The following is a 12,611-nucleotide window of genomic DNA, read 5'->3' on the forward strand; positions in this document are numbered from 1 at the left end:
GTCTTCAGAATAATCTAATTACAGTACTGTATCTACCCATTCTCTCGTCAGTGCCTGTTATGTTGGGAAGACTTGCCATTACCCTTTTTTGCAGGACGCAGACTGGCTCCAGACCCGGCTCCTTGAGAGGCGATTTGTAGTAATTCGTGCTCCACCACACTACAGGGGAAAGACAAAGGCCTTAATGAGAAACACTGCTCACGTGCTCAGAGAGTTGTCAGGTGAGCAAGATCAAGTATTTTAGCTCCTTTAGATGGGGTGGCAGTGAACTGGTCAATTTAATTCACTTTTCGAAATCTGCTCTTTACTAACTACTAGTCAGATTGAAAGGGTCAAAGACTGATACACAGTCACAAAAATCAGAGCAGGAATGCAGAACATTGCTTTATGGACATGCAAATGAGAACCAAAATTTAAATGATAGCCTATTTAAATACAAACAATAACCAAAAGACAGGAAAGCAAAAACAAACAAAAAGCGTTCCCACAAAACTGATAAGTATATTTTAATGAGAATGCAGGAACAAAGATATGTAAAAAAGGGAGCACTGGGATGAACAGAATGTAAAGAATGCACCCTTCTGCCACTCTGCCTTTTGTGCTTCTTTTCAGGCTAACAACCACTTCCTCTCAATTGAGAGATTAGGAAAAAGCTATTTGCAAACAAATTCTGATTGGCAATGACATCATTATAGTTCAGACAAGATATCACAGATCTTAACGGCAAACAATAATTCCTAAGGAAAGCAATTTGCCAGGTAACAACAGTTTAGGGCTGCTTGTACATTACTGTATAATTTACATAGGAAAAGTTTGAGAGTTAGATGGAATTAAGAAACAGACAAAACAAAGAAAAATGGAGTCCTCTAGCCCTAACTAGTGTGGCTCAGTTGGTTGGGTGTTATTCCGCAAAGCAAAAGCCCTCCAGTTTGATTCCCAGTCAGGACACATGCCTAGGTTGCAGGTTCAGTCCCCGGCAGGGGCATGTATGAGAGGTAACCAATCAATGTTCCCCTCTCTTTCTCCCTTCCCCTCTTTCTAAAAAAAAAAAAAACAAAAAAACCTTAAAAAATAATATAAAGTGGAGTCCTCTAATATTTTCAGCAGCCACAATGATCACTGTATCAATACTACTGTACATGAGGAACTAAGCTAGAGCAGAGCAGAACCATCTGCTGGAAGTGAGTCTGTGAAGAGTTGTTATTTTAAACAAAAAAAAAAAAGGGAATTTTGTCAGCTATAAAATGAGATTAAAGTAGATGGTCTATTTCAATGCCATAATTCTAACCCAAAAAATATCAAACCTTAATGTTAACTAAATACAAAAATGCTGGCTTCATGGACAAATGCTCTCTTTGACTTACCTATAATAATTTGCTTTATTAATTGTATCTTCAGAAGAATCAGATCCTGAAAAACATCAGATGCCAAAATCAATAAAAGAATTTTTATTGAAAGGTTAAACTAAAAAAGAAATGTACTTTTTGTAAAACAGACACTCATTCAATAAATATTTACTAAGCACCCACTATACGGCAGGCACAATGATACATATGTCAGGCAATACAGAGAAGTAGTTGTAAGCACAGGCTCTGAAGCCAAATTTCCTAGGTTTGAATCATGGCTCTCCCACTTACCAACTTCACTACCTCTCTGTGCCTTAATTTCCTCATCTGTAAAATAAATATAATAATACTAACAACCGCAGGGGTTTGTCAGGCCTCTCCCATCAGTTTTACAAGTAAAGTACACAGGACCTGGACTACACTAAGTGCTCCTAAACATTGGCTCTTGTAATTTTGATTACTGTTGTGTCACAAAAATAATCAAAATAAAAAAAATCATAAGTCTAGGAAGTTATGATTTTAAGAGGGAAAAACACATACAATTTCAAGAGAATCTGGTAAGTGCTGTGGTAAACATATAGTACTGCTTGGGAGCCCAAAGAAGGGCCACTCTTTCCAATTATAAACATAGTCTAAAGGATAAGACAATTAGAGAAAACTATCTGAACTGAGCTCAGCTCTTCTTAGAAGTTTTTCTAGTCTAGTACAATATATTTTGGATCCTTCCAAATGCTGTAGCCAATCCATCATGTTCTTTCTTATCCATCTTTCTAAAGTATAGTAAGTTCTCACTTAACGTTGTCAATTGGTTCTCCAACTTCAAGCAAACTGACATATAACAAAACCAGTTTTACCATAAGTAACTGATATAAACAAGAGTTACGTTCCTCTGGCATCTCATCATGTTATAACAAAATGATGTTGAAAGAAATGTTATTCAAGGACCTGCTGTATATTTACACATACTTATAACCAGATTATCTTTCTTTTGCTCTCTTTATAAAGTAAGGTTCTTCAAGGTAAGAGCTTCATCTTTTGCATTATTTATAAATACAAGATAAGGCTAATAATATTATTTTATTTTCAACTCCCAAAGTTCCCTGACATTGTGTTCATTATCACCAAGGTTTCTGGTAAAACTGTAACACAAAGAATCTAGCAACTACTATTCTAAACTTGAAAACTATGAGGTTCTTACCCAAGTCAATGTAGACAGATTTACTCTGAGATTGTACCTGCTGCTTTGTCCTCAGTGATCTCTCAATTTCAAGGTTAGAAAGTTGGACACCAAGACTGGTTTCCTGCTAAGTAGTAAAAAATAATCAACTAATTATTGGCTAGTTCTTTGCTTTTTTTTTTTCTCCTGAAGAAAAACTTGAGGCCATGGAAAAAACAAATAGACCATATTAAATTAGCTAAAATTTATGACAACTTAGAAAAATCACTCGGCAAACTATACATCAAATGTATGTTATGCTCTGATGGTTTGAATATTTTTTCCTCTGTGTTTTACATTTTTCTAAACAGAATATGTATTATCTGTGTAATTTTTTGAAGTATAATATAAGAAAAGCACATGTTGGGCCGTGGCCAGGTAGCTCAGTTGGTTAGAGCATTGTCCTAATACACTAAGGCTGTGGTTTCGATCCCTAGTCAGGGCACATACAAGAAGCAACCAATGAGTGCGTAAATAAGTGGAACAACAAACCGAAGTTTCTTTCGCTCTCTCTCAATTCAATAAACTTAAAAAAAAATTTTTTTTAAGAAAAGCATATTTTGAAGCTAATACTTTATATTATAGTATAGAAAAAGAATAAGATTCATTTAGTACACATTTCCAATCACATCTCATAACAGGTTTGGCAACTAAGTTTTAAAAAAGAATAAATAAAAACAACAAAAACCCACCAATCCTAAATTCATGCAGTATAAGAAAGTATTTAAAAACCCAACATTACTCCCATGAAGTTTTCCTTCTCCTTTTTGAGCCTTTCAACATCTACTGAAAAATGAATGCTGATACCATAAGAACTATTATTTTTGAGATCTCCATTATTCATTCACATGAGTAACAACAACAAATCACTTTTTTTTTTTTTTACAATTATACCTTTTTAAATTGAAGAAATTTAAGTATAAAAATTGATTTTCTTTTCAGGCAACTTCTCAGAGGAAATAAAATAAATACACTTCCTCATGCCTGGAGGATTGCCATATTAGGTACACAGACCTTCTCTCAACTCCTCTAACCCTTGTTCATTAGAACACTTGTCCAACTACTTAATTTACCATGTTACCTTGTTTACTGACTTCTTCTATAAATCCATGAGCACACAGCACATTCACTAATTCACAATACTCAATAAAGAGATTTTACCATATAAACGAAAATGTCTTTACCAAAGTAGGATTTTCGGGTTCACTCTGTCGAAGTTTTTTGGCACGGTTTCGGTAACCCAAACTATGGATGATAGAAACTTCCTCCTCTAGATGCTCAGGAGAATTATTTCCCTTTTTTGAAAAGTTGTAACTATTTGCAACTGTGAATTACATGGGAAAACATTTTTATAATTGGAAAAATGTATTACTTTTAATTACAGAACCAAGAGAAATCCTGTGAATGTTCTTTGTTGTATTAAGACAACGCATTATAGGTTACTTATAATTTTTAAAATCAACTTTGGAAAGTCTGCTAGGAAACAAACACACAGATCATCAAAGTTATTTCTACTCCTTTTTTCCCACCTCAAAACTAACAAATTTGCTTACTAATACCATAGTTCACTGAATCTAAGATACCAACAATATAAGAAGCACCATTATTTTCTATGCCACTAAGAAAGAAAACACACAATGACACACCATTGATGATAAATTGTCCTCAATTTTGGAGACCTTAAAATGTAAAAAATGTGCATTTTAAGATTGAAAAAATAAAGTGTGAGACCAGCGGGAATGATTTAACAAAGAGATTATAGATAGAGCTAAAATTAACCTAGACCAAAAGGTCATATCACCTATTCATAGAAAATAATTGCATAAACCACCTGCTGAGTTTTACCCACAGTCACTGAGCATTGGCCCCTGGGGCTATACAACACTTACACTGCAATCCTGTGTCAAGCTCAAAAGCATGAATAATTTTCAATAGCTCTTCAACAAGGTGACTAAATCTTGTACTTTCTTGTAAGCTTCTGAAATTAAATTATTTGAGAGACACACTTAGCAAGTAATTACCAGCTTTTTAAGGACACTAACATAAGGAAAGATGTGTAAACTAATTTTAAAAATATGTAGAAACAGTAGAAAAACTATATTCAAAGAACAGAGCAAATAGTGACATGACATAATCAAAACATCATTGACTTCAGTATTTTTAATAAATTTTTTTTTTTGCCTTTCAAGCCTACCAAAAGCCTATAACATCTAAAACAGTATTCTGAAGACATAGTAGGTATACATCCACTGCACAGAAAACTTAGTATTCTTAGCATCCGAACCCCATCCAGCGAACCTCCTACTTCTAGCTCTCAGGGATTTCTGTCAAAGGATGATTACATTATTTCAAAAGCACAGATAGATCACAATGTCCAAAGAAAGATTCTGATTTACGGAAGTTGTAGGACAATATAATTCATTTATCTCTTTAAATATCTGAGTAACTACTAGGTGCCAAACACTGGAAAAAGCGTTGATTGAGACAGACAAAGCCAGTAACCTAATAGAACTTAAATCCTGGCCAGAGGGATGCATAATATATAAATACATTGTGTGTGTGTGTGTATAAATAATTAAGTAGAAATTAAGTGTGCAAGGAAGAAAAATAAAAGGGATCACAAGACAATGGGGGCAGGTGATACTTTAGATAAGATTACAAATTCTTACACCATTCAAAAGCATTAGAAAAGGACAACAAAGTGCTAATACCTGTATAAGGTACCATGACATTTTCAGGAAAATCAGCCCTGGCTGCTGTGGCTCAGTGGATTAAGTGCCGACCTATAAACCAAAGGGTTGCCACTTCGATTCCGAGTCAGGGCACATGCCTGGGTTGCAGGCCAGGTCCCCAGTTGAGGGGTGTGCAAGAGGCAACCACACATTGATATTTTTCTCCCTCTCTTTTTCCCTCCCTTCCTCTCTCTAAAAATAAAGAAAGTATTTTTAAAAAGCTTTCAGGAAAATAACTTAAGAAATAATTTATTCTGTCAGCTAAACACCCTTTTATACATTTTTCTGCTGAGGAATGGTTTGACAGGAACACCAGCTATGGTATTAAGGAACTCCTACTTTTTCCAGCCTCCCATCACTACCCAATTATATACCTTTTGGTTACATCATTCTTACACAAAGGACACTGTGAAGGCCCTTTCTTCTGTTTGAGAAGTTTCAGCATACAAAATCTATAAATTACGAAGAATAAAAAGAACAATTCAAGTTACTCTTTTTTGTAGAGGGAATATTCAAAAAGTTAATAGCCATGAAAAAATAATTTCACAACTGCCATAAACAGCTATTTTAAAGGTAATAGCAGGTGAATTACAAGTAATGGCTTTCTTTAATTGTTTTTAGATGCTGCATAAGCAGAAAACTAAACTACATAAGCAATGATCTATGAAAACTGAACTTATATGCATATGGCTTACTGTTTTGAGCAAATAAAACTTATTGAAGAGTTAATAAGGTATATTTATATCAATCAGACATGAAGGGTAAGTATTTCAAGTAAAATGATTATAATTAACTTAAAAACTCAACACCTCACTACAAAGATAGTCATGATGACAGTGTGGTAGTGGTATAAGGACAGGCATATATATTGATGGAACAGAATTGAGAGTACAGAAATAAACCTATTCATACATGGTCAACTAATTTTCAACAATGGCAAGACAATTAATTGGAAAAAGAATAGTCTTATCAACAAATAGTGCTGGGACAACTAAATACCCACATGCAAAAAATGAAGCTAGACTCCTACCTCACACAATTCAAAGAAGTTAACTCAAAATGGATGACAGAACTAAATGTAAGAACTAAAACTAAATCTTTGTGACCTTGGGTTAAACAATGACTTCTTAAAAAAACAAACAAACACCAAGAGTACAAGCAATCAAAAGGAAAAATAGATACACTGTACATCAAACTTAAAAACTTTTGTGCTACAATACCACGAAAAAAGTGAAAGAACAATCGACAGAATGGGAGAAAATATTTGCAAATCATATATATCTGATAAGGGACTTGTATCCAGAATATATAAAGAATTCTTACAATTCAATAATAAACAGAGAAATAACCCAATTAAAAATGGACAAAGGGCCCTGACTGGTGTGGCTCAGTGGATTGAGCATGAGCCTGCAAACTGAAAGATCACTGGTTTGATTCCCAGTCAGGGCACATGCCTGGGTTGCGGGCCAGGTCCCCAGTTGAATGTGTACAAGAGGCAACTGATCGATGTATCTCTCGCACTTTGGTGTTTCTCTCCCTTTTCCCCTCCCCTCCCCTCTCTCTAAAAGTAAATAAACAAAATCTGAAGAAAAAAAAAAAGAAGAAGAAGAAGGGGAAAGTGGGACACGCAGAATGTACAGAAAAGGAAAAATTCAGGGGAAAAATTGAGATAACTGTAATAGAACAACAACAAAAAAGTTCAAAAAATAGAAGAAAAATTGGCAAAGCTGTAACACAATTTGTTTATTTCACAATGCTTGCAATCTGCTTTCACCCATGGACACACACAAAAACAAACAGCTGTTCCAAGTGAGTTGACATCCCACTAGATAAATATGTCAATATTTTACCAGGAACTATGGCTACAACCAACTTAGGATGACTTTCTGAGTATTTTCTGAGGCAGAATGAAATCAAGTTAGATTTTTTTTTTTAACTTAATTGAAGAAGCTAAAGCTTCTATAAAGTTAGGTGTTTCCTGTGTTATGAAGAATAAGTACAAAAGCTAATAACGAAGTCAGATAAAACATTCAAACTTACTTGCAAAATATGTGGTCACATTTTGTGGAAACAGGTTCTTTGATTAACTCCAGACTAGAAGGGTAGGGGGGAAAAAGATAAAGAAAAAAATGCAACTCAATAATTCATTTAAAAATAAATATATTCTTAGTAAAGAATTTCAACATTAAGTGGCTATAACTAAGTCAACACAAGGTTTTAAGTTCATTCCATAAATATTTATTAAATGTCTGCTGTGTTAGGAGCCAAAAATACAGCAAAGAATATGATCCTTAGCTTCACTGAGCTTTCAGACATAAAAACAGAATATATATTACTCTTTTCAATATGCTATATTATATTGATAGCATTTAAAAGATTAGCTGATATTACTTCATATCAATTAGGTTTCAATGATATACTTTTTTGAGCTATCAGTGGGTACACATCCTATATCTTAACTAAACTTTAAGCTTCATAAAGACAAAAACTTCTTGTATTTCTTTTGGATTCCCACACAGCATTTGTTTGTTTCCTGCATGTGATTGCCTTTTAAATTTCAAGCATTTATACAAATAAAATAGTAAAATGAACTCCATGTACCACCCCAGTTTCAACAGTTATCAACTCACAGCCAATGTTATTTCATCCATGACTGACACCCACACAAGGTCCAGGTTATTTAAAGATAAATCCTAGCCATCATATCATTTCATCTATAAATATTTAGGAATATATCTTTAAAAGAGAAAGACTTTTTTAGAATAACTATAAAACATTACTATTCCTAAAAAATAACTTCCTTTATATATATATATATATACATATATATATATAAAATTAATGTTCTAATTTTCCTCACTGTCTCATAGAAATTTAATAATTAATTGACCTGTAGAATTTCCCACATCCTGGATTTTGCTGATTGTAACCCTATGGTGTGTGGTTTAACATGGTCTTCTAGCTCCTACTTCCTGTAAACTTAGACCTACAGGCTTGATCAAATTCAGGTTCAATTTTTTAGCAAGAACAGTTTTTGCTACTGTGTGTACTTGTATTACATCACTTCAGGAGGTACATAATGTTTGGTTTATGATTACTTTGTAAAAACAGAATAATAAATACTAACTGAGCCCTGGCCTAGTAGCTCAGTGGGTTAGAGTGTTGTCCCGATACACCAAGGTTGTGGGTTTGATCCATGGTCGGGGCATATACAAGAATCAACCAATGAGTGCATAAATAAGTGGAACAACAAAAAAATAGATGTTTCTCTCCCTCTCTCAAATCAATAAAAAAAAAAAAAAAATTAAATACTAACAAAAAAATAAACTTAGAAAAATATCAAAATTTGAAGAAAAGAAAATACATCACCCAAATGCCCATTTCTACCCATCTATCCACAAAATCTCAAGGCCTTCCTGAGATTACTTCATTCACTAATATAAAAAGTGTTTACTGAGCATCTACTACATGCAAGCAAGCACTCACTGTTCTTGGAGATGGAAACACAGCAGTGAACAAAATAAAGCCTGTCCTTAAGAGAACTTAGATTCTAGTTGTGGTGGACAGTTGATTGAGAAATAAACAAGAACATATGGGAATAGTGCCAAAAGTAAATAAATAAATAAATAAAGTGAGTGGGCTAGGGAGTGCAGTGTCTGTGAGGGACTATACACAGGTAAGGAGAGGCCTCAGAGGTGACATTGGTGGACAGCTGAAAGATGTGAGGAAACCAGCTGTGCAACAATTGGGGGAAGAGCATTGCAACAGAGGGAGCAGAGAAGACAGACTCAAGCAGGACCATGCTGGTGTATGGAATCCAGATGACGAACAGGCAGCATGTTAGGATGGAATAATAAAGGGGAGAGAAGTACTAGAAGAGGTCAGAGAGGTAGCTGAGAGCCCGAGCAGGTAGGAACCTATTGGCTTTCATTCTGAGAGTTTTAGAAACTGATTTTTGGTAAAGTTCAAGCAGGACATCAAACATTCCTGTGTATGACAGGAATGTGGTTCTTTTCATTCAACGTTTACCTTTTTAGAAAAGGATCACAGGAAAACCTGGGGGGCGCGCTCCCTCTCGGGAACAAGCCTGCACCTTTGCCCTCCCCTCCTCTCCTCACCCCAGGCCGGTTTACCTCTGCCTTTCCCTCTCTTAAGCTCCAAGGGCCCTTCTTTCACTTCTGTAACTTGTTTCCTCAGCCTAGCACCCCAGCTGGCTCACTTCTACTACCTCTGTAACTTTCTAAAAAAACTTTCCCGTATTCTTTGAGTTCCTGGCTCTGAAATCTTTCTTTGCTGAACTCAGGAACCGAGGTGCAATTTCCCAACACCGCGGTAACAGACCAGGACGAGCAAACAGAAAGAAGAAACTTAGAGAAAACAGGGATGATGATGCAGGGAGAAGGCAATCAGTAACTGAAACAAGAACAGGCTCCGACTGGGAAAAAAGAGAAACTAGCATTCCGAGAATGGTCCTGGAAATTAAAATTTAGTAAAAATGAAAAAAGAATAAAAGTTTTGGAAACTGAAGCAGAAAATGTCCAAACTGTCATTTATACCCAAGTTAGCCTGACCTCAAAGCCCATGAAAATAAAAGAAAGATTAAAAAAAAATAGCTGGGGGACAATAGCCTCATTGTGGAGTGTTTGGTAACACAACTCTTAAAATCATGGGGTTTCTGACGCAGCACAAGGGAAAGAAAAGCAAAATATCACAGTAAGTCAGAAGGCTGGGTTTCTACTACCAGATCTCCTTTTTCTTAGCACAGTGACCTTAGGCCAAGCACTCTACCTGACTGAACCTTACAGGAAACTGTCACCCACTCTACAGTGAGAATAAAATTAAATGCTACTTGGGAAAATGACTTGTACTAATGTTAGTATTATTATTAGGACTGAATGTGATTAAAAAAAAAAAAGAAACCTGACAAAAAGAACTCTGATTTGTTACCAAATCGCTATTCCACCAATAAGCTAAATATCAAAGACATTTTCATTAAAAGGGAAAGTGGATTTAGTTATACCACGTGGCTTTCATTCTCACCACTGACTCAATAATTACATTTCAGTATGGTAATTACAAGCCAAACTATACGAACATACTCTAAACAAACTTTGAACGGATGAAAACTCCAATATGTAAAAAGGTAGAAACTGTTGAAAAAAAGGCTTGAAGAGGGATTGGGAATGAAAACACAAAAATGAAATGTTCCTCTAATAGGTCCTGATGAGAGTAAATGTTTACTATAAATAGTAAAGTGACTCAAATATTTTAAACACTTTTTAAACCAAACACAACTTAGGCCTACTACATGTCTACATTTTGAGCTTCCAAAATGGATACATAATTGGAAAAAGAAGCTAGGTTAGGTTTCAATAATAACAACCACCCATCAGGATACGCATTTTAGAACACTGTTTTGAAAGTCAAAAATTTTATATAATCGTATGTAAAAAGTTAGAATGAACTACCAATTATCAGAAACAAATGCCAATAGTGACTTAGGGGCCAACCAAAGGAATTTTAGCTCCAGAGACCTCAAGAAGGTCCGAAACCTACTTTATAGCTACCATTAAGTATCAGTGTTTCCAGTAATTATTTATTAAGACATAACAGCAAAGCATACTGTCCTGGGCTCTGTAAAAATAAGAAATGTGCAGTAGTTATGATTCCCATCCTAGAATTTCCCATTTAAATGAGTCTAACAATGACTAGAATTCAGTTTTACTAAGTTTAAAAGACTAAGTATATTTCTAATAGAAAACAGATTTTAAAAATGTAAGCTGTAAAATATATAGTATTTGACTGACATGAAAATTCAGCATTAATTTTCATCTTGCATCTTTAATTTTTATGTATCTGAGTTTTTTAATTGATGGTTTAATTTTCTGCAGAAATGTGAAATAAATGGACCCAAATGCCACACTACTGAGGACATTTTGATCACTCTTTGTAATTAGGAGTTTTATGGCTTTTTGAAAGCAATTTTTTCCCCAATTGCCATTTTCTGCTTCTCTGGCTCTGACGTTTCATAAATTAGGCTATAAATCTCATTTAGCTCTTGTTTTTGTTTGGCTGAAATGCTGAGGGGCAAGGGAGAAGAGGGTTTCCTATAAATCTTGTATCTCTCTGAAAACACAACTTGTATTTTCTCTTTTTAAAAAATATTTCATTTGTTTATTTTCAGAGAGAGGGGAAGGAAGGAAGAAAGAGAGGGAGAGAAACACCAGTTGTCCCCAACTGGGGACCTGGCCCCACAATCCAGGCATGTGTCCTGACCAGGAATCAAACCGATGACCTTCCAGTTCACAGGCCAACATTTGATTCACTGAGTCATACTGGCCAGGGAGCATTTTCTTTCATCTTATTTACTTGATTTCAAATATGACAAACTTTCATGAAGCACAAAGGAAAATTTACTTCAATTTACTCTCCTTTGTTCAAGATAAGGAGCAATAGGTGCAGCTTTCCAATTTATTTTTTGAATGTTACCCACTATACTAACCATCACCATGTGAAAAACCACTAAACTATCAAAGAACCACTTTAGTTTATTATTTAATATCTTCAACAAGTGTTTACCATTGGCTACTATATGTTCCAGGCACAGTTCTAACTCCTAAGGATATGGAAGTAAACAAAATAAAAACCTCTGCCCTCATAGTCTATATTCTGTAAGGATAGAGAAACAGTAAAATAATTATATAATGTCAGATAGCCGTAAGAGTTAGAGAGAAAAATAAAAAAGTTTTAAAGAGTGTATTGAGGGTGGGTGGGGGTGTTACAATTTTAAATACGGTTGTCTGAAAATTCCTCTTTGAAAAGGCAGTATTTCAATCAAGATTTGCAAGCCATGCAATTAGCATGGGAAGAATATTTTAGATGAATAGCAAACATAAAAGCTCAGAGGCAGGAGAATATGTTGCAGTCTGAAAAACAGTTAAGAGGCCAAAATGACCAGAGTAAAGAGATTAAAAGGGGAAAAGGTAGACAATAACTTTTCTAAATTTCCTTTCTGGATTTTCACCAAGAGACTGAGGTATGATTTTAATTTATTTTGTAGGTTTAAGAGATGCCACAGAGATCATCTAGTGACTGCTTGATAAGGTTCTTAAACTTTGTTGTGTATGGACTCTCTTTGGCAGCTGGTGAAGCTCAAGAACTCCCTTCTCAAAGTAATGCTTTTAAATAACTTTAAAAAAAAGAAAAGATTTTATTTATGTATTTTTAGAGAGAGGCGAAGGGAGCGAGAAAGAGAGGGAGAGAAACATCAATGTGTAGTTACCTCTCACATTCCCCCAACTGGAGACCTGGCCTGCA

The 12,611-nt window shown here is 34.9% G+C and overlaps 1 protein-coding gene across 3 annotated transcripts in view; it reads right to left on the reverse strand.

Moving 5' to 3' along the window:
* Positions 1-12,611, reverse strand: part of BRCA1 (BRCA1 DNA repair associated) — a 46,955-nt gene that overhangs the window by 28,703 nt on the left and 5,641 nt on the right. For all 3 annotated transcript variants that reach the window (XM_090292728.1, XM_090292727.1, XM_090292725.1), the window contains exons 3-9: positions 7,335-7,388; positions 5,669-5,746; positions 4,452-4,540; positions 3,747-3,886; positions 2,545-2,650; positions 1,365-1,410; positions 83-159 (exon numbers count right to left, since the gene is read on the reverse strand). In XM_090292728.1, coding sequence (XP_090148854.1) covers positions 83-159; positions 1,365-1,410; positions 2,545-2,650; positions 3,747-3,886; positions 4,452-4,540; positions 5,669-5,746; positions 7,335-7,388 — 590 coding nt within the window. The remainder of the gene's footprint in view (positions 1-82; positions 160-1,364; positions 1,411-2,544; positions 2,651-3,746; positions 3,887-4,451; positions 4,541-5,668; positions 5,747-7,334; positions 7,389-12,611) is intronic.

Source organism: Furipterus horrens, unplaced genomic scaffold (genome assembly GCF_987537825.1).
Source record: "Furipterus horrens unplaced genomic scaffold, mFurHor1.1.pri manual_scaffold_11, whole genome shotgun sequence".
NCBI lineage: Eukaryota > Metazoa > Chordata > Mammalia > Chiroptera > Furipteridae > Furipterus > Furipterus horrens.